Source organism: Homalodisca vitripennis, unplaced genomic scaffold (genome assembly GCF_021130785.1).
Source record: "Homalodisca vitripennis isolate AUS2020 unplaced genomic scaffold, UT_GWSS_2.1 ScUCBcl_3279;HRSCAF=8721, whole genome shotgun sequence".
NCBI classification, from domain to species: Eukaryota; Metazoa; Arthropoda; class Insecta; order Hemiptera; family Cicadellidae; genus Homalodisca; species Homalodisca vitripennis.
Genome location: NW_025779395.1, coordinates 35,579 through 58,013, shown reverse-complemented (window position 1 = coordinate 58,013; position 22,435 = coordinate 35,579). Strand labels below are relative to the sequence as shown.

The 22,435-nt window shown below is 32.9% G+C and overlaps 1 protein-coding gene across 1 annotated transcript; it reads left to right on the top strand.

Moving 5' to 3' along the window:
- Nucleotides 1-749: 749 nt before the first annotated feature.
- Nucleotides 750-14,692, top strand: LOC124372453 (E3 ubiquitin-protein ligase RNF38-like; the record flags this gene model as incomplete). Its single annotated transcript, XM_046830854.1, is given in 5 exon segments — nt 750-956; nt 4,465-4,589; nt 9,022-9,192; nt 12,610-12,745; nt 13,798-14,692. Coding segments are annotated over 5 exon segments (702 nt in total), but the record flags the coding sequence as incomplete, so codon positions are not given.
- Between the last annotated feature and the right edge of the window lie 7,743 nt (nt 14,693-22,435).

Genomic DNA, 22,435 nt, shown 5'->3' with positions numbered 1-22,435 from the left:
TCGTGAATCAAACTATAATTTGTATTATAATAAATTAACTTTATTCAACTAATATTCTATTCTTATGAATAAAATGAAAATATATTCATATTTTACATAGTATATTATTATGTTACAGATGCTGAAAACAGTGCTGACAGCGAAAGTGATGCCGACGCATCAATATGACGGCATAGTTTTTTGTCAAGAAACTACAAAACATAAAAACATGATTTGTATTATTCAAAGGACAGTTTATATTTGTAAATGGGTCATTGTAAATAATTGTATATATGCTTAGTTTAGTGGGTTAAATAAAAAAAACTGTCTCAAAAAATAATTTTTTTTCCAAAAATATATGTTTTAAAAAAACATTTTTTATGTGTAGTTTTTTAAAAAACCACTAACAATCTCACGTTAAAAGAAAGACGAAAGTAAGCTGAATTAAGGCATGTAAGTATTTTTCTCATACCTTAAATACTTTTTTTTACATAAAGTTTTGAAAACCACCAAAAACGCCCAGCATTCTACAGAGTTACATGTCATTTAGGGCCAGCACTCAAAGTGTTAAAATTGTATTCTTCCATCATATAAATCCAAACTACTACAGTATTGGGATTGTAAAAAATTCTACAAAACATAAAATGTGCATTACACATCTACAAAAAATAAAATTTGTCATTACATATTTTGTAATTACCAAAATTTGTGTATACTTAAGTATTAATCTTTCAGTTATTTAGAATGATAGTTCAAATAAACTATTTCAGGTGCCTTCTCCATTTGGTGGCTGTCTTCCACATCATGCCCCTCCACCAGCTCACCACCATCACCATCATCACGGCGGCTACACACCCCCACCACTAGCTACTGTACCTGGCTCCTACCTGGTGCCCCCTCGCCAGGAGCCTGCTCCGCCCTTCCACCCCGCCCCACTAGTACAAGTCGCCTCACCACCCTCCATATTCATATCTGAGGTTAGTATCTGCATTTGTTGTACTAAGATCAACAGTACAAGTTTCATGTGGCCTGATATCTTGAGAAAGATTTCATCTGTAGAAAATTTGTGTAAAACATAATTTCTACATAGACAAGATTGAGATCGGTGATGTTGCAAGTCCAACCATGGGATTTGGCTGAGTGTTGTTGAAGTCTATCACTTAGTTGGCGGACACAATTTTCTCTTTTGTTTGTCGGGGTATGTAAAAATTTCATTGCCATATTATTGTCTGTCATTCTATCTGTCAATAATGAAATGAGTTATAGACTTGAAATTTTGCCTTTTGAACCTCAGCAAATCCTGTTACATGACACGTGGTGTGGCATATTCCTACCTTGTATACTGTAACATCATAATAGAGCAGAGTAATTATCGAAATGCAAAAAGAGCCTATTTTTATATTGTAGCAATAATACTAGGCCTAACATTTGCCATCCCTCAAAATCTGCCATCCTAGGCTATAGCCCTATAACCATATGTAAGTCCAGCCATGCTGAGGTATATTCTCTATATTTACCAATTCACGATAATCAACAGGAATTGTTTCCAATATTGATTCTTGTTGGTTGTTTTGTGTGAAATGTAATAGTAAATACAGCACAATGTAACTTTGAGGAAAAGTCAGCAGCTCGAATAAAGAATAACATGATACAAGTGCAATTTGGCGAAGTAAAACCTAATCTGGCATGAACAATTATAACACTACTGTAGTTTCAGTAAAGATAACTATCCTAATAACATTATAAATGCGGAAGTGCCTTTGTTTGTATGTTTTGCTTTTACAAGGGGTATCCAAAAAGTAAGTTTCCATTAATTATGAAAAAATTAAAAAGACTCAAAAAATAACTGAAACACATTTATTCAACTTTTTACATCATACCTTATTTTTCTACATAGTTACCATCCCTTTCTAAGCACTCTTGGTATCTAGGAAGTAGTTTTTTTATTCCAGCATCACAAAATTCACCCGCCAAATTTGTAAGCCAAGTATCCACCTCATTTTGAAGGTCATCGCTGTTGGCAAATCGCCGACCGCCAAGGTGTCTTTTCAGCTCCGGAAACAGATGAAAATCGCTAGGCGCAAGATCTGGTGAGTATGGAGGATGACCAAAAACATCCCACTTAAATTTCCTCAAAAGTTCCATTGTTGCACGAGCAGCGTGTGGTCGGGCGTTATCTTGAATAAGCAGAACCGTGCACGACAAAAGTCCGCGCCGTTTATTCTGTATTGCCCGCCGAAGTCTGGTGAGAACTTCACAATACCTTTCTGCATTTATGGTTTCGCCACGAGGAAGATAGTCAATCAATAACACTCCACGGCAGTCCCAAAAAACTGTAGCCATTACCTTTCCTGCCGACTCAATAACTTTGGCTTTTTGAGGAGCTGCCTTTCCTTTTTTTTGCCACACCATACTCTGGCGTTTGGTCTCTGGAGTTGAGTGGTGAATCCATGTTTCATCACCAGTGACTATTCTACTGAAAAGGTTTTCATCTTCATCGTCAAACAATCGCAAGAAAGACTGGGCAGCAGCCATTCGTTGTTGTTTATGGGCATTGCTCAATAAGCGAGGCACCCATCTTGCACACACTTTTGCAAGCTGAAGATCTTCTGTCATGATATTGTGCACAGATGACCAGCTAACTTCAACACTTGACGGCAGTTTATCCATAATTTCATCGAGAGTCACTCGCTTATCATTGACGTCAGGTTGCCGAGAATTGGCCGGTCGGCCACTACGCTCATCGTCATGAACATTTTCTCTTCCTTCCAAAAACATTGCACGCCAACGACGGACCATCTGAACGGACATAACATGTTCACCATACACTTGACACAACTGACGATGAATTTCAACGGCAGTTTCGTTTTTGGCGGTCAAGAAACGAATAACACTACGGACTTCGCAACTGGCGGCAGAACGCAGTGGAGTCTCCATGATGTTTGGGCAGCAACTGACTGAGAAGCGTGACAATGGGCCAGTGACCGGCGCACCTGTTGCCAACCGAACCGCGCTACATATCCCCGCCCACAGCTGCACGCTGTGTTACGTACGCGTCTTTTTACAGAACAGGGAAACTTACTTTTTGGATACCCCTCGTACGTGTAAAATATTCAACAACCGATAGTACTGAAATTTTACATGGACCTTCTTTTGGCCCCTTTGATGAATATACGCTTATTCTTATTTCAAAAATGCCTCCGGACTACGCTCCGCTGGTCTTGCTAGTAATGAAAAATCCCATCTTGGTCTCTAAAGTTGTGAAATATTAATTGAAAGAGCCTGTCAAATGTAATAAACTGTTCTATGTAAAAATTGTTTTGTGACAGCACAATGATATGTTTAATTCCATTATTTTCAATTTGTTTACATTTATAGTGTGTTTCTAGTTCTCTAAGAAGCAACCATTAGTTTTCATATCGTTTTTAGATTTCAGCAATTAATTCAGTACTCTAATTTAGAAATATACTTTAAAAGCTACCTTGGAAAATGTCCTAAGACATGAGATAGTCAGAATTTGACTCCGAAGACTCCCTTTAAAATTGGCAATAACTATGCTAGATGAAAGTTCACTGGACTATGTTTTTGAACTAATGTACCAATTCCAGCTCTAAATGTTTTAAAATATTAAACATATTTTTCAGTTTATAAAGAAACAACCACGTAAATAGTATAATTTAAAACTTTTAAAACCCATCTTAGTTGTAGTTGGACAGAAGTAGGCTTGTCTGATCTGTGATTTATATTTTCATGATTGGCAAACTCAACATTGGCCTCGGAAATAAAATTCACTCGAACCAGCAGTGGTCATACACATGCAATCCCTTCTAAATTGCATGCAAAGTAGTGGATAATTGCTAGCAGTGCAGATATAAATACAAAGTATTCTATCTTTTTACTATACATTTATAGACTTTTATGAAACCTATCTTAATTGTCTTTCCACAGAAGTAGGCTTCTCAGAGTTGTGTATGTTTATATATTATGTTAATCAGGAAAATGGCAAAATCAATTATGGAACAAAAATACCAAGGCCGGAGCAATTTACAATGGTTATAAATATACACTTTTTAACATATTTTCTTGATAGTGGCAAGAAAGAAAACTCAACATTGACATAGGAAATATAATTCACTTGAACCAGAAGTACTCATACAGGTGCTTAACCTACTAAACTGCAGATGAAGCCGTGAGTAACTGCTAGTAAAGATATAAAGGTAACCATAGTGTAATTGTGAATATCATTTCAAAGAAAAAATAATGTTTTTAAGACATAAAAAGTATGTTAATCTCACATGGTTTATTCTCAAATTAAAAATATATCTCGGACATAAAAGTTGCTTCAAAAATAAATTGTTAGCAAATTATTAAGCAAAATATTGTGATTTGGAAATTTTTGATTGAGTCTGTCCATTGAGGTCAGGTACAGATATATTAAAGGTTAGCACAATGTATTGTTTCTTACCAGTGTCTGGTTGTCTTTAGGTACGAGGAGCGCCACTGGATGTGCGCAGACATGCAGCAGCTCTTCCACGTCGCAACTCTGCACGGCGGTGGAGACCTCAGTTACAAGCCCCCAGTGCGTACCAGGCTGGCTGGCTTCACCTCTTGTGAGTATCATTATTATTTTAATTTTATATAAATATCAAAGAATACAAAAAACAAAATATGTCCCTGGTAGAGATTTTATTTTAACTCAATCATCCAACTATTCAAGAGATCATGGATTACTAACTGCTACACTGAGTAATGTGACAAGTGCAACAACAAATTTTTTTTTAAGTGTTTAATCGTCCAAAATCAAGTTATTCAAATTGATTTTTAATTCACAATAGGTACAATCAGAGGATGACACATCCTTCACTCTAATATGAAAACTCGACTGCATAAGCCAGAGCCTAGGATGGCAATTCTTGTGATAGTGACAAGGGATTTTCCTTCTGTGATATGCACAAAGATACCACCTCATCTACAATTGCAACATTGAGTGCTGTGGCAATGTTTACATTAACAGTATAAAAAGTACATCAAGTATCAACATCACATACGTTGACATTCATATTTCGATAATTTAACATTGTACTATGCTACTCAACTCAATTAAGTGTATTGTATTCAATAGGTTTTAAACTATCAATATGTAGGAGTTTTGCATTTTGTTTGCTTCTCTTCAGACTTTCAATTATGACTGTATTCTGACAGTCAAACGTACTTTGATCTATATGTGCCAAGAATTGGATGTTTTGATGCAAACTATTATTAAAGAATTATATTATTGTGACTGTAATACTTTTTGTTTTATAAAAGAACTATACATTTTTTTTTTAAGCAAAAACATGTTAGTATACTTGTAACAACATGTTTTCTTTCTTGTAACAACAAAGAAATCTGGTTGTTTCAAAGTTTTAAAATCTTGTAGGAACATTGTTTATGTTCTTTTGGGCATGTTTAACATCGCTTTAATGAGTATTTTTATTGAAGTAATTATATATAAATATATGAATAAAACATGGCTCATGTGTATAGTGTTTTATATATATATATATATATTACAAGTCTGAGTTGTAGCAAATAAACTGATGTTCAATGCATTTAGGCGTGAGATATATTGTTTAAACTTTGCAGGAGTATAGGAGAATATGAGTAAAGGCTGAGCAATAGTGGGTTGCGGGTTTTTTTATTTAGAACCTGTACACAATACCATATTTGTTTTTATATCTCAAAAGTGTGTATTGTGTTTCAATAATTACAGCCTCTTACATATAACAATCTAGTAAATAATGCATATAAATAACAAATCTGTTAGAACATTTTCTGTATTATTGTATCAACAAAATAGAATATGTGTCATATTCTTTACCTTATTGCCGAAAAAGATCTATAACTGTCTTTTGGATGGTTGTTGTTCAATAGCTCCCCAAAGCAGAATGTTTTCAATATTTTCTGTATCAGTTTGTTTGAACACTAAAATCTCTCTGCAAGAACATTTAGTGATAATGTAATTGTAATTTTTCTTAAAAAATAGTATTGTTTAGGTATGGCTATCATAGTATTAGACCCATAACATAATAGTTTTTGTAGAAATTCTAAATACAAAAATAGTGCCATATCTATACGGGAGTAAAGAAAATAGGACAGTTGAGGGTGTGAGTGGGGGCTCCTATGGCCCGCCATAGCCTCACCCAATCAGAGTTGTGCTGTGTTGTTGAATGTCCTTCCACCTGACAGATACATACCTTGACTCAGTGATGTTCTCCGTTTTTAACATTAGCACTCTGAAAAATATGAGACCTTTTGTTAACCCGGGAACACTCGCGCCATTAGATTGAATCTAACATAGGGGGGTTGACGCTCCTCGCGGGTTATTAGTTTCAACCTAACAGCGCGAGTGATCATTAGGAGCGATCTAATGGCGCGAGTGATCGCGTAACTGCCAGTTTAAATCCATCATCAGTTTAGTGATTTTTCTTGTTTTTCAGTTTGCTTTTGTGTTATATTTCGTAGATTGCTCTTTCATGACTTCACAATTATTGCAAGACCATGAAAAAGCCGTTCTTAGTTGGTTGGAGGATGTTAGATTCGATTTAACAACGCGAGTTCTTGCGTAACTTCTTGTAGCGCGAGTTCTCGCGGGTTAATGAGATACTACATAAAAAGGAGCCTGAAGAAGTCTACATTTTAGTATAAGAAATAATTTCTGTAGGCTCAAAATTCAAGTAATTGTATCAATATTTGTATATTCAGTATATATTACAACTCTATATTTTTACGTAAAATGTGTTCTAACTTACTGTAATATTTTTCATCTTGTATTTCCAGACGTGAGTTGTATACAAAATTAGTATAAAATGTCCATATATTTTTATAAATTTACAATTTATATTATAATTTTTAAACATGATGTGAAAATACATCAGATTTATACCCATGATGTCCTAAAGCCTTAAAATATCATATCTATTTTAATAAATTAATAATAATAGTTCATATTTCCTATATGATTTTTTTTTTTTACTTTTTTAATAAATAAGAACACAAGAAGAATTTAAATAAGCAAACATTGCGTAGGATTTGCAATTGTTTGTTAGCTGTAAATAATTGTGAGTTTGTATTTTATATTGGATAATATTAATATGTATACATAGTGCAAACTATGTGAAAATATTTTAAGGAGAAGTACATTATTAAAGAATAAACAAATTACCTTTATATTCAATGTTATTTTACAATAACCATCCAAATATTCATATATGTTTCTATTTTATAAATTGTCAAATGCTTTAATTCAAAAGAAAATGGAAAGTGTCTTGTCATTCGTCATGTTGGGGCGAATGAAGGATTTGTAAAAGAAGCTAACCAGATTTTTAATACAAAACTATAAACCAATATTGTTATGAGATGTTTTTACCAGGAGTGAGGCTATATAGCAACCGCACCACTGTTGGCTGGACCCTAACTGTCTACTTTGCTGCTCTCAGGTGTAGATTAAGATTTAACAAGGCTTCATATACAAATAAATAGTTATCTAGAAATATACAATATTGTTTCCATAGTTTGTTTATAATAATAACAAATGTAAAGAAAGTTTACCTTATTTTATGTATGTATTAAAATACATAAGTATTGCATTTTTTGTTCTGAGCTTGGTACAATTTTATTCAAATCATGGCATGGATTCTTAGGTGCCATTAGCTACTAAACATTTGTTTGGAACAGTAATTTGGGAAATGAGAATCGTACTTTAAAATAAAAATTCCAATACAATATTGTGTGATGTCATTTTATTGGTGCAAGGAAACCTCAAAATTTGGCCGGGACAACATTTTACATACAGTTATATTCCCGTTTTTAAATAACTTAATAAAGTACTACATTGAACTGAAAGGAAGAACTGGAAATTCCTGCTTATATGGGCGTTAAAATCTGATATCTTATCGTCCTAATCTTTGTCAGACAGTAGCGTTCCAGTGTACAGTATTCTGGATTTTTCTAATACAAAGGGATCACAATGCCCAATAACACGCAACACAGTTGTTTTAAAAAGCAATTTTTATGATATATATCTATTGATAACATCATATCTTTTTCTAAAAAATTTAAACTCATCTACTGGCAATATTTCACACATTGTTATTAATTGTATCTCTGTATAATTGTTATGGCCTAAACTCTCCCTAAAAACCGTAAGTACTCTGACTTATGGATTAAAAAAAACAACACAGCCTTGTATTTTTTGAATGTTTTGAGAAATGTTGTAGTTTTCATTATATAATATGTCATTGTAACTGTATTAATTATATTGAAATTTGTAATGTAGCTTGGATATACTATGATATGTCTGTGTAATGTTTCATATGAACGCCAGGATAAGGTATTGGGCCAGGAGTGACCAAATGACCACTTGAAGTGGTTATCTACTGTAACTTACCACCTGCAGCAAATACATTGCAGGATACACTGAGGTAGCAAGTCAGTATTCTGAATCAGCTCAGGAGATGTGCAAGTACAGGTTTTAGAGTTCAGCTGAAAAGTCTCTAAATTTTCTCACTGTTGCAAGGAGGCAATGCAAGATTGTATTTCCATTTGCTCTCTTAATTGTTAATACATTAAAAATTATCATTCATTTTGAAATATACCAATTACAATTTTAATAAGAATTGAAAACTATGTGAACATATTACATACTAGGTTGTAATTAACAGTTTGCCACTGCCTGTCCTGTGCCACCTCACAAAACAATGCAAGAAAATTAAACTGGTTTTAACACTAGTGAATGTTTATTGTTGGTCTTCACTGCGGTCATAAATCAATACTTTTATGTGTTTCTGTACTTCCGTGAATTGTTAAGTACACAATAAATACAAATAAGAAAATTGAGTGAGACCACATGTTGCACATCCTGTACTACAGATATATCAGTGTGGCTCGTTTTAAGGGTTTATGAAGTAAATAAAGGGCTGAACAGTCACTGATTCAAAACTTAGTTCTTGCACATCTGAAATGATGGGTTCTGTAAAGTGATATTATGCTTTTACGTTACAGAGCTATGTTCTCTAACCCACCACTGTCGCCGTACAGCCAGAACGAACTTAGTTCACCCGATTCTACGGAGACAGAGAACTACGAAGCACTACTGAGTCTAGCAGAGCGTCTGGGAGAAGCTAAACCACGAGGCCTGCATCGTAGTGAGATTGATCAACTGCCCTCTTTCAAGTTAGTATCAGCAGATAAAATTTTTATTGTTATGTCCATCTTCTATGAAGACTGGGCCCAAACATTATAAGTTGTTACATAATAAATATTACATTATTCTTTGTTTGAAATTTCATATTTCTTTATTTTTTAATACCAGCAGTTAAAACTATTTAATAAGCTTCCTCTTTTTGTTAGAGCTTTACCTTTCAAACAATTTAAATCAAATATGTCAGAGTGGCTTAAGCTTAAGGAATTTTACAGTGTTGAGGAGTAGCCTATATGAAATGTGATATGTTGTAAATACAAAAAATATATAAGGATATTCTATAATTTATTATATTTATTTTAAATTTTAGATTTTAACTCCATGTCTCTGTGTTTTTTTTTATGTTTTATTTATTTGAGTAGATTTAAGTATTTATTATATATTTATTATAACAGACATGACTGGAAACTAGTATATATTTATATTATATCACTAGAATTAAGCTAAAAAATTTTGTTATTTTGACGAAGCCTATTGTAATCTTTGGAGTACTTAATGGCCAATAAAACTGATTTTTATAAAGAAAAACACAACATAAAGGGAAATCAATATTTATGAGTATTTATTATAACCATACTGAAGCAAGGAACAAGATGTTCAATTGCCAGTTGATAAAGTGTTTACACGTACCTTTAGAGTTTGGAATGTTATGAGAAAGTCTTGGAAGCTGTCTGGAATACACATAATGCAACACTTGCGGCAAGTCATGTCGTGTCCAAGCTCTATGTTTTCATCTCTTCCACTAAAACTTCATATAAAATATTTTGTTGTGCTATTCTATGTAATCGTTAATTCCACATATCTATTAGCTAATCATTACTTGCAATATCAAAAATATCAACTATATAAAAATTAGTTAACTAAAAAAAAGAACATACCAATAACTTTAAACAAACATGAAGTAGAATCAGCTGATTCCTTTTACTATTTTACTACTATGTTGGAATCAGAAAAAGATGACAAGCTACAATGAATAAGCAAGAAATTATAATCGAAAAGAAACTGAATAAAGAAACTATGTGTTGTGTTGAATCTCAATCTTGAGTGTATTAATTGTCTTCTAACCTGATGAGGATACCCATCAGGGATCACTTCTGGCTGGTTTACACCTTCCAGTTGAATCTACCAGTGGCACAGCAAATACCAATGTGTCACTTAACCTATGGATGTCCAGGACTGGCACATCACTAACCGCAAATGTTGAGATTCTGGGGTCCAAGGGCAGTTCGATAGGTCTAGTCTACTGGGGGAGATGACTGTTGGAATTTGGTGGGTTTCATTCCCTAACTATCAGAGGTTCTTGCTAGCCTCAATAAGGGTGTGCCACCCCCTGCCTGCTTTGACTGGAGAGGCTGGTTCAGAGCTGGCCTCCCCTTCTTCTGGGGGGACATGACTTTGAGATTAGTGCCCTAATTCTTCCTCATGGATCTCGATATGAGGCGGCCCCTACCCCCTTACCTTACCCGTCCTGAATATCCTGTCACTCCGGAAGCAGCACTAAGGATCTTACAGAACTAAGTGCAATTTATAAGCTTCTTGTCCTAAGAGAACAAAAAAAACCTGATGAAGATAGATTTCAATCCTCGAAACGTAGTATTACACATTTTGGAACAAATAACGTTGGCAAATGTCTGAAATTGTATTATCCTTTCAAATATCAGGTGACTACATTAAAAGAAAAAGCAATATTTTATGTGGTTATGCCAACCAGAAACATTAAATATATGACAGATAATATATGAAGTTCACAGCCTGCTAAGTCCTGTTATTTAACCCTGGAACTGGCGGTCATATTTCTCTCAGTGGCAGAGTGTTTTAGTACTTCATACATTGCCTTATATTTATTTCATTATTACATGTTTACTATAAAGTACCTATGTCATATTATATATTGCTTTATTCAGCATTGTTCAAGGAACATTTTTAACATAATATAATTAAAACAAAAAAAATACCCTTACTCTACCTCTTCAGGAAAAAAAATGTTTTTTAGAAAAAAAAAAGTTAGTTCAAAGTTTTTGATTTGTAAAATTTTTGTTGTTAGTAATACGCAAAATCCAAAATATACAAAAGGAAGAGCATTTAATTCTGAGTAAAAATAAAACAACACATAGTTTATAAGGTATTTATTTTTACATGTGGTAAACGATACAAAAATTATACACTGACATTCGAAAGTGCTACTTACCAACAAAGTAAGAACTTCAAAGCTCACTTGGATTTGTACAATCTTGTAACTATTAGTTTATATTAATTTTCTATTTTTTAATTTTTTATTATATATTTATTTAATTATGTTCTGATTGAATGTCTAAATCGGAATCCTCTTTGTTGTTTATTTCATGTACAACTAGATCTCGAATTTCACTTGAACGATCGCGGAAATTACGATCCATTATGTAAACACGCACAAAAAACTTACTATTGTTGTGTCATATACACAACCATCATTACAACGACCTCAAACAAACAATAAACCAGGTAGAACACCATGCAGGTGACGAAATAACAATAGCCGAATGAACCAGTTGACTCATCGCTGCGCGTGCAACTAGCGCGGTACGCGGAAGAATGTAAACAAACAGTTCAGAGATTATAAAACGTATGGACGTGTAACGAAACGATAAAATTATTTATAAGTGTATTATTTACATAAATTGAACCTTACTCTTTCGATTGGTATCAATGTACAACTAGTTCTCAAATGCAACTTGAACGATCGCGGAAATTACGATCCATTACGTAAACACGCACAAAAAACTTACTATTATTGTGTAATATACACAACCATCATTACAACAAACTCAAACAAACAATAAACTAGATAGGACACTATGCAGCTGACGAAATAACAATAGCCGAATGAACCAGTTGACTCATCGCTGCGCGCGCAACTGGCGTGGTACGCGGGAGAATGTAAACAAATAGTTCAGAGATTATAAGACGTATAAACGTGTACCGAAAAAATAAATCATTTATTAGTGTATTATTTACATAAATTGAACCTTCCTCTTTCGATTGGTATCAATACCGATACTCTTTGATCGTGTTTTAAGTACGTAATATTGAGAAATAAAAGATGTATTAAAACACCCGATATCGGGCGCTGCCATCTAGGATGCGACTAAAACGCCCGATATCGGGCGTTTGCCAGTTCCAGGGTTAACAGACAATGGCCCAATTGTTGTACTACTTTTCTCAGCAGTATCAAAGCATACTAATGAGTTCAAAATAGTAAGGATGAATTACTACTGGTACTCCCATTTTGCAAATTCTTAGTAAAATCCAGGTTATAATAAAGTTTGTACCTAGTATTTGTGATTTGTTTGATATAGAAATTATTTGCTTGTAATAAAACAATTGCATAATATTGAAGTATTTGTGTTCAGATTTAATGCAGAGACTCACCAAGGCGACCAGACATCTTGTGTGGTCTGCATGTGTGATTTCGAGCCCAGACAAGTGTTGCGAGGTCTACCTTGCTCACACGAGTTCCACGCTAAGTGCGTCGACAAGTGGCTCAAGGTAATTGACTGAGTGTGCGAGCTTTACTTGTTATACAATTAGAATCTAAGCAATTTCGAAAATAAATTGATTCATACAAGAAAAGTTGTCCTTACATCTTTGGTATGTAATACTATGCATTTCAAGTAGTAATGATGAATTACTATTGATTTTTATTGTTGTAGCTTGGAATATTCGAGCTAAGCTGAAAATTTCAAAAACATTTTTTAGTAATTTACATTTTTTGCTATGTTTTTTCAATCTTTGGAATAACATAAATTTTATATAATTTATCTGAAATACCTAAACAGTTGGATTCTAATTGGTAATTACTTTGTACGACATACCAATGTATAAACCAAAATTTATAATTACTGTTAATTGCAAGTATTATTTGAAGGTTTTAAACTGTAATATTAACATGAACTATGATCAGATCGTTTTTCAACTTGTCACTCTTTCTAAAAGTTCTAATATGAAAACCTTAAGCATTACATAAGTAAGCATGGTTTATTTATTTGGGGTATTTCAAAAATATATTTGAATTTTGAAATTACAGAAAGATACAATTTTACATCTTAGGTCTTATTTTGGATTTAATGTCTTTGTGTTAAAAATAAAATATTGTAACATTTACTTTAAGTAAATAAATTTTTGTTTAATAAGTAATAATTTTATATTACAATATAAATCATGTACCACTTTTTGCAGTAATCATTTTGTTATTTACTATTGGATCTTCATCTAATTTTCACAGAAAGTTTTAATTTTTAAGGTTGGGACCTTGAGCTTGTATTAAGGAGGGTAATATTGCTTAATATTTAAAATTTAATAAACTGTAACTATAAGTTCACTTTTAATATGTCACAATAGCAAGTTAAGTGTATGTTATTCTTTTTTTTATAAAGTTTTAATTGTTAGTATGACATATAATTACTAAATACACATAACTTATTGTATTATTCTATATTATAGACAAAACTGAAGTGTGCAGTAGACAAAGAAAATTCACGCTTAGCAGCTAACAGTGAGAATGCAGTGACTTGTGTTATAACATATGTGTAATATTTCAGTCAAACCGCACCTGTCCCATCTGCCGTGGTGATGCCTCCGGTTATTTCAGCTCCTCCGAGTGAACTTCATCCTGTTAGCTTCTCTTGTAACTTTGAAGTATTTATTGCAACTCAATTCCTTATATAATTGTTACAATAGTTTAGTGGACTTTAAAATTCAAGTATTTATATTTTAAAGTGCTAAAACAATTATTGTTATTTTACTGTTACTAACCAATTAAGTTTTGTGTTATCATTGTAGTTGATTTGCACATTTTTGTATTATTTTTGTATGTGCCTTCATGTTATTGTGAGTTCTGTTATAAATTATGCAAATGCGATTTCCATCTAATTGTTTTCTGTTTCAATAATTATTGTTTGGTACTCGTTAGTGCAATTTGTATGTTTTACTCTAGGCTAGGCTGAAAGCTGATGCATTTTTAGTTTTAGAAGTCACCTTCACTCATTGTAGGAGAGTAATTACGTTTTGTTTGTCAGTGTGATAGATTAGAATTTTCTACAGGTATAACTTCCCCACACCCGTTCTTGTGGGTTTTCTACATCAACTTGTCTGTTTGGTAGTTTCTTGGAGCACGATTAGGGTTTAACTATGCTTCTTTAAGAGATGGCCTTAAAACTTTGGACCACTTTTTAGTAGTTCATGTGTAACCTGAAATTCACGTATCTTGGACTCACGTTTGAAGCCTTTGCATAAATAAATTGGGTGTTGTGTGATGTGTTGTAAAGAAGACCTGGATAAGTTCTACCTTGTAACAGTTTCAGAGTACCTAATAGTTTACTACTGTATTACAACAGTTTACTAGCTTATAAGCAATTAATTAATAATATTATGTTGACCTGCACTCTGTATGTTCTGTTATTTTCCATTGAAATAAATGCAAGACTATTTTGCTTATGTTATGATTTTGTCTTGTAACAATATGTGGGGATTTTTCAAAATCGAAGGTAAATATCACATCGGTTGTTTGCAATAAGAAATGATAAATAAAAAAAGGTCAAAGAATGTCTTTATTTTACCATGTGAAGTTATAGCTAAGAGAAGCCCTTATGCATAATAATTCTTTCTTGTATATCCATCAAAACATTCCAAAATTAACCATTCGCTTTTTGGGGGGAAAAACTCATTGGTTTTACACTTTCTTATGAAACAGGAGTAATGTATAACAGATAATGTAGGTCTATTATTAATGGTACAGTAAAATAGCCAAAGGAGAGGTATAGGCAAAGCTTATTATTATTGAACTAACATTCCCAACTTCTTGAATTATACTTTTTCTAGTATTATGCCATCTACAAAAGAATTGTTAAATTTTTGTAGTCTATTGAGCAAAAAATGCTTACGTATAATATAATATAAAATGCTGGAAATGTAAGGCTCCAAAAATTGATGTAATTTGCTTATGAAAGAAAAAAAGCTCTTAATAATTGAGTACAACTCGTTGTGCTCAATTTTTTGTATCAGAATTGTGTTTAAGTTATGTTTGTAATACACTCCTGGATAAAATAACGCACAACCTGGAGCTGGAAGTGATAACGTAGAATGTAGTGTAAATTGGAAAACTTTAGTAAAACTGACATGAATATATTTTTATTAAAAAAAATGTGTTGAATTTTTGGAATGAAATACTAGGTTGTGCATTCATTTTATCCACATGTATATATTATTTAAGCTCTTATTCTCATGTATAAAATTAACTGTTTCAAAATTCTAAACTAGTTCTGCAGGTTCACTTAACAATTACAATTTTGGGCTATAAAGAGATGTTGATAAAAGATTGTAAATTAAACATGGTTAAAGATGAAAATAGGAAAAATTTCGGATTGCACAAAAGTGAAGTAATAACACAATTTATATTGTAGAAACTTTCACAAATGTAATTTACTTTTCTGAAAAAAGATTTGCTTACATTCATAGACAAAGTAGTCAAGAACTATGGTTCGAAATATATGGGATGGTATACCACAATATATCTCCTACCAACAGAAAGAACAATTTAAATATTTGAAGTAAATTTTATGTATTTAAATATATAATTAATTTTTTAACCTAGCCTATTTTTAGTTTTGTTCTTTGTGCTGTAGAACAGGTCTTAGAATTTTGTTACAACAGAAGCTATGAACTTTGGTATGTACTATTTTCTAGCAAACATTGCCTAAAGTAAAATGCACAAGTCTTTCCTCAAACTTTTTCCATATACGCCTAACCACATTTTCTTGTATAACAACACTTTGGTTTAACCATTTTGTTTACATTCAAAATGAATGTGGTTTATTTTCTTTATTGTGCAATATTTCAACCACAGCTTCTACTTTTACAAATATACCATACAATATATTTACAGAAGTAAATCTTTAGTTTATAGCAATGTTACCAATGGTCAGGATAAACAATTATTTTAAATCTAAAAATATTAAATGACAAAGAGGAGTTTAATGAAATGTATTTCAGCAAATGTGAATCAATTTAAAATATTTTGAGGAAATGCAAAATCTGTGTTCATGGAATACCAAATTATAAATCCAGCTATTTTATTCGTAATAGGTTTTTAAAATTGCCACATATTTAAAATGATCTATGGAGCAAGTATGTATTAAATAATTAATTCCCTCAATTCAATCCAATGGGAATTGTTTCTGATATCAATATTTACGGTCCAATAGTGAATAAATCCTTCCCAATCTTTTACTTCAGGTTCGATGAAAACTGCCTTAAGAAGAACATATTTTATCACAAGTTGTGACCCAGGTGGCAGTTTACTTAATGCTTACGTTATGAAGTTGCTATCAATAGTAAGTAGTACTGATAATAAAAAGAGATGGCCTTACAAAAGTTTGGATACTTGCTAAATGAAATTTAAAAATAAAAATGACAGGAATGCTTTCAAGTTTGACAAAAATAAACAGTAAAAATACTTTAATTCTTATTTTTATAAAAGCTCATACAGCTTTTTCCCTGTTATACTTTCTTGTTAAACAATTAAAATAACAAAGATAAAATCTCTTTCTGTAGTGTATTAAAATAAATTACAGTGGACCATGAATAATTAAAAAATTATTAATTGTTTACTTCAAATTAAAAAATATGGGGGCTATTCCTTTTAATTATTAAAAAAACTCCCAATCAGACAAACATATTTTATTGTATATATTTGAAAACTACATACTCGTTTTTCAGCAGTTTCTATTGAAATAAATTACAGTGGAACATGGATAGTTAAAAAATTACTAATTGTTTACTTCCAATTCCTTACCATTTATGTGTATACATATATTTAAAATTATGTACAGTAGAACTCCGATTATCCGAACCCCTATTATCCGAATCCCCAATTATCCGAATCACGATTCGGTGAAATTATGTAAAATTTGAAAGTCGTCAAATAACAGTGACGGCGCCCGCCCGACGAAACGTGCCATGACGTAGACAGGGGCAGGAGCCCGTGCGCCAGGCGTATGTGCCGTTACCGTGGTAACGTGACTCCCGCATGCTATATTTAGAACACCCCGCCCTTCCACCTGCACATCGACTGCAGTCTCGCCGCCCGCCGGTCAGTGCGCTTGAGCCGTATGCCAGTTCCGTTCGCGTGTGTATTTAGCAGTCGAATTGCGTTGTACCTTGAGAGTTGCGTTGATGTGTGCTCATGTTTATTACTGTACTCTATAGTATTAAAATAACAACGTTTTCAAAGGACTTTTGTTTATTTAATGTAAAATACTCCTTTTTTGCATAATTTCCATGCTAAATCCAACTATCCGAATTTTTGCATATCCGAATCGGCCTGATCCCCAATTAATTCGGATAATCGGAGTTCTACTGTATAAAGACAGCCCCAACCCCTCCAACTTGTAACATCTCCTAACAATGTCTTGTTACTAAGAACAATGTAGACAAAATAAGAAACACATATTCATGAGATTCTGGATTCTTTAAGTTCTTACTGTTCTATTTTTCTGAATAGTGACATTATTGAATAGTTTTCTGCCAAATGATTGTAATTATGTCAGCATGAGTAAAAAAGGTAGTGAGACTTGTTCATTGGGAATGTTTTTGGTTTTTTACATTATTGGAATTAAATGAAGTGTTTGAGACTGTGATATAATCTCATGTTTGAATGTGATATCTCAAAGCTGTAAGTTTTAAAGATGGCAGCTCATGGCAGTGAAATCAATCACTTTATATCTATTTTTTGTTTTGTCTCATGGTAAAATAAATCATGTTAAGCAAACCAACACGATTATATGATCTATTATTATTATACTATAGATGTATTTTTAGTTTCATTATCAGTATTTTCTGAAAAAGTCATGAAGATCTGACCAAAATTAACTAAGCTATTGAATCTTTACTAAACCTCTTGTGTTTTTGTACTAGCTTTGCTCAAAAACATTCTACTATAGAAGTCGCATCACACAGAAACATTCCACTGAAGAGGTTAATGTATGTACAAAAACAAATTCATTGAAAGATTGACACAGTAGATATTGTGCAGTATTGTATTTATATTTCTAAATGGGTTTTTCAGCCCTGTACATTACACGTATGTAATTCAAATTTTTTAATAATTCGGTCTATTCCATCCATGTTCCACTTGAAAAATGTAAACTTCACATGATCAACTACAAACATTTTTAATTGTGAAATTATCAACAGTTTGAAAAGAATACTTACAGAATATATAAAATTGAAACGGTATATATATATATGATAGGTTATGTTTTATATAAATACTATTTCATAGTATATAATTTGTTGAGAATTTGATAACACAATTTTTGTAATCCCCAATTTGAAAATTTAGTAAAATCCATAATAATTAATAAAACTGAGACTTACAACATTTTATTTTCATTTAAAAACAGTCAGATAAAAACAGGTTAGGTGTGTTTAATTGTAGGGAATAAATGGGCTCAATGTAAAATCTTTGGGGTTAGAGTTTAAATCTAAAAATCTTAAACAAATGTATCACATTAATTAAAATTTACATATTTCATAAGCATGTAAACTGAGTATATGAGTTTTTAGACATTCATTACTCTCTCCTAGGAATTAATTTGCTTGTCAACATTGTTTTTATTTTAAACAGAAGCTGTATTTTTAAATAGTTAAATAAAGCCTGACTTGTATGCACAGTTTTTACATTATAATCGACACTTCTGATTTTCACGAGAGCTTATTTATTCACATAGATGGATTTTTATATTTTTGTATTACAATTATCTTATGGCAACATGTTACTAAGCATTTAGAATTCTTCTATATTTTCTAGATCAGGTAAATAAGATCCTGATGTGAAAACCAAGGTTAGTAAAATTGTAAAGCTTTATTCTATGGGAAAAAATAATAAGGGTTGGTATGAGTATGAATCATTTATTGATGAAAAAATCATAAAATCAGTACATGATATATATCAAATATATTTTTTCTGAAACATTTCTTTTTATGAGTGTCAGGAAATGATATTTACAACCAATAAAGCAGGAAACATCAGTGTCAATCACATATCAATAGGAGGATAACTCTGTTGGTTCATGAGGTTTTTATGCATCAAGCGGGTACGACAAAAAATGCTATAGCATATACAGAAATGTATATACCAAATGGGATTATATAAGGGAATGTTTACAATATAAAAACATGTTTGAATTATTGGTATTAAAATACCATATTCATAAATGTTACCTCCAGTGAATTTGAAAGAGTCGTGACCTTGTCTTGAAGTACTGCGAAAGTGCTCACCTCCAAATCACTTATTCAGTTGAGGAAAAAGATGGAAGTTGCTCAGTGCTAGGTAGGGACTGTATGGTGGGTGGTCCAAAATTTCCCACTGAAATTGTTGAAATTATTTGTTTACACCGGCACTATGAAGGCGGGCGTTATCGTGCAGCAGAACAATTCCATACTTGAGCATGCCTCTTCTTTAGTTTTGAATCGAGAGCCCCAGGTCTTGTAAGGTTTGGCAATAAATGGCTGCATTAATCGTGGTCCCTGTCTACAAGAACTCCATAAGCAACTAACCTTTTTTGGTCCCAAAAGACTGTAGCCTTGTAGACTGTACCTTTCATTGTTGAAGTTTGCTTGAATTTTTGTGTTTGTTCATGGTGTCGCTGCTAAGCATATCAGTAGGAGGGGAGGTGGAATATGTTAGTCCTTAAAAGCTTTGAGAAAATACATTATCCTGTCCCCCTATCAAGTTTAGTTTGTTTTAATATTTGCTTTGGTTGTTATTTCAGAATGTTGCAATCATGACAGTGGTAAAGTTAAAGCAGAGTATTGATTTCAAATTCCACGTGAAATTTAAAAAAACCTTCACTGAATATTTTCAATTTAATTTAATGGTTATATTTGTATGCAAGTACTTAAACTGTTCAATAGTTGAAGAGTATTTGAGTTTAAATTGAACTCTTCTGCAACATTATTTGGGTTACGAAAGTTATGATGAAAATTGATGGTGGGATTGTAAGATACATTTTGCTAATCAAGAAAGTTTGCTTAATAATGGTACAGTAACCCTTTTACATGAGTACAAACAGAACAGCAGAGACTTTTTCTTTGACATCATGTGGCATTTCACTGCAAATGATTAGGTATAAATACCATGTGAAAGTTGTTATGACTACTATATGATCTCAAAATAACGCATTAACCCGTAATCATTGATGGGAGAGAAAAAAGCTCACCAGAGCAAGTCAAAAACTGAAGGCCATATTCATAGTTTTTGTTAAGGGTATCCATGATTGAGTATCCCAGGGTACCTGGGAGTGCCGATGACAGAGCGGTCTAAGTCGTTGGACTTTGGGTCTGAGTTACAGATAGTGCAGGGTCAAATCCTGTCTGTGACCGCTGCACTTTTTATCAGTACCATCAACTCGTACTGTATCGGCTCTCCCCCTTATTCTGTTTGATAAGATCATCGCACAGGCCAGTGGCCCATGAGGACGGACAGAATAAGGCTTAAAATGGGAACGGCAAAATCTGTTGAACACCAATATAATGCACTAGTCCACAAATTTCTGTGGTCAAGATTAATCCTGTGTTAGAACACCCATCTTACTCATCACATCATATTTCGCTTTTTGTGATTTATGTCTGTTCTCAAAGTTTATTAACCCTTTCCACTCGGATTTTTTTCACTAGTCTGCCCCCTCAGCTTGTATTTATTTTACCATATTTTCAGTAAAAACCCATTTTTAGCAAACTGGAAGTCAATAAAGTATATACATTATTATATTGTATAATAATTTTTATTTTATTTCTAATTTATATGTTAGAGATATAAAATTTGATAATTACACTAATAAGTTTTATATTTTAGCATGGGATGGTATCGTTCAGAACACTCTGCAGGATGAAGACCAGGATTTTTTGAACAGGTTTTACAATAGTAAAGTGTTTCCTTTCTTCCTCCTGGCACCTTTCTATTGCTACAAACAGCACAGTCTTTAGTTTTTTTTGTTGGATGAGCTGCAAGAAAGTGAGGTTGTTTGTTTAGCCTTTCTTCTTTTTCTACTGATGAAGGACGACCCCGCTTCAAACTCATAGGGTTACGGACATGGCCTACAAGTTCAGTGATAAGGATTTCTCTGAAATTCCTGTGTTGAATTGTTTTTTCTCCATGGTTTTGTTTATTCGTGTTGAACAAGAGAAAGCTATTTACTATGCCCACTTCCAACATCCAGAAAAATAGCTTTCTCCACTACTTCAGAGATTTACGGGGAAATTTGTAGGAAGCAATATAGTGGTCTGCTTGGTCCAAGCCACCCATATATTTGTTATACTGACAGATAACTGTTGGCTTTTGTATGTTTATTTAATTATCCTTGCCGTAATTAAGTAATTCAGCAATAACTTCTGAATCAGAAAGAAAAGAGGTACTTGGTAACGACATATCGAGTCACTAATGCGAACGCGTCTGAAAATTGGTTAGGAAACGTGACTACAATGACAAAGCAAAATAAATCAGCAGCCGACCAATCGTAGTTCAGCTGTCATTTATTAGTTCCTGAGAATGCCGTGCGATCGCAGCACCAATCGGAAACATCGTAGGCCGCCTAAAAATAAAGAAAAGCTGACGTCACTGCAATGTCGGATGGCGTCCGACATACGAGCGGAACGGCAAAATAGCAATGTCGGACGACGTCCGACATACGAGCGGAAAGGGTTAAACTGTATACATTTTCAGTGTATAGAAAAGAGGTCAAGACAAATTCAATAGGGGTAAATAGCAAACTTGCTGAATAGGCTAATAGATTAGATCATCTACATGATTGCAGTGAACATTTTACGTTTTTTGAAGAATCAGGAAGTTATTTTATTTTATTTTATTAGCCAAATTCAGGATTTCCACAAGAAAAATTAAGTTGGAGGCCATTTACAAAAATATGGAGTACATACTATCTGATGGCTCCAAAACAAGAAATTGATCCCCACATAGAGTTTGCTGCCAAATTTCTATTTTACAAGACCATAAAGGTGGTCACCTCTATGAGTGCATGTAGGGATGTATAAACATTGGTTCAAAGTAGGTCTACAAAATTGATGTAATAATTGTCTACTGTAGAAGTACAATTATCTTAAAAGGGAAACAACTCTTAAGGTTACTTGACTGGAGTGTGCAACAATTATCTTTATAGCATATGT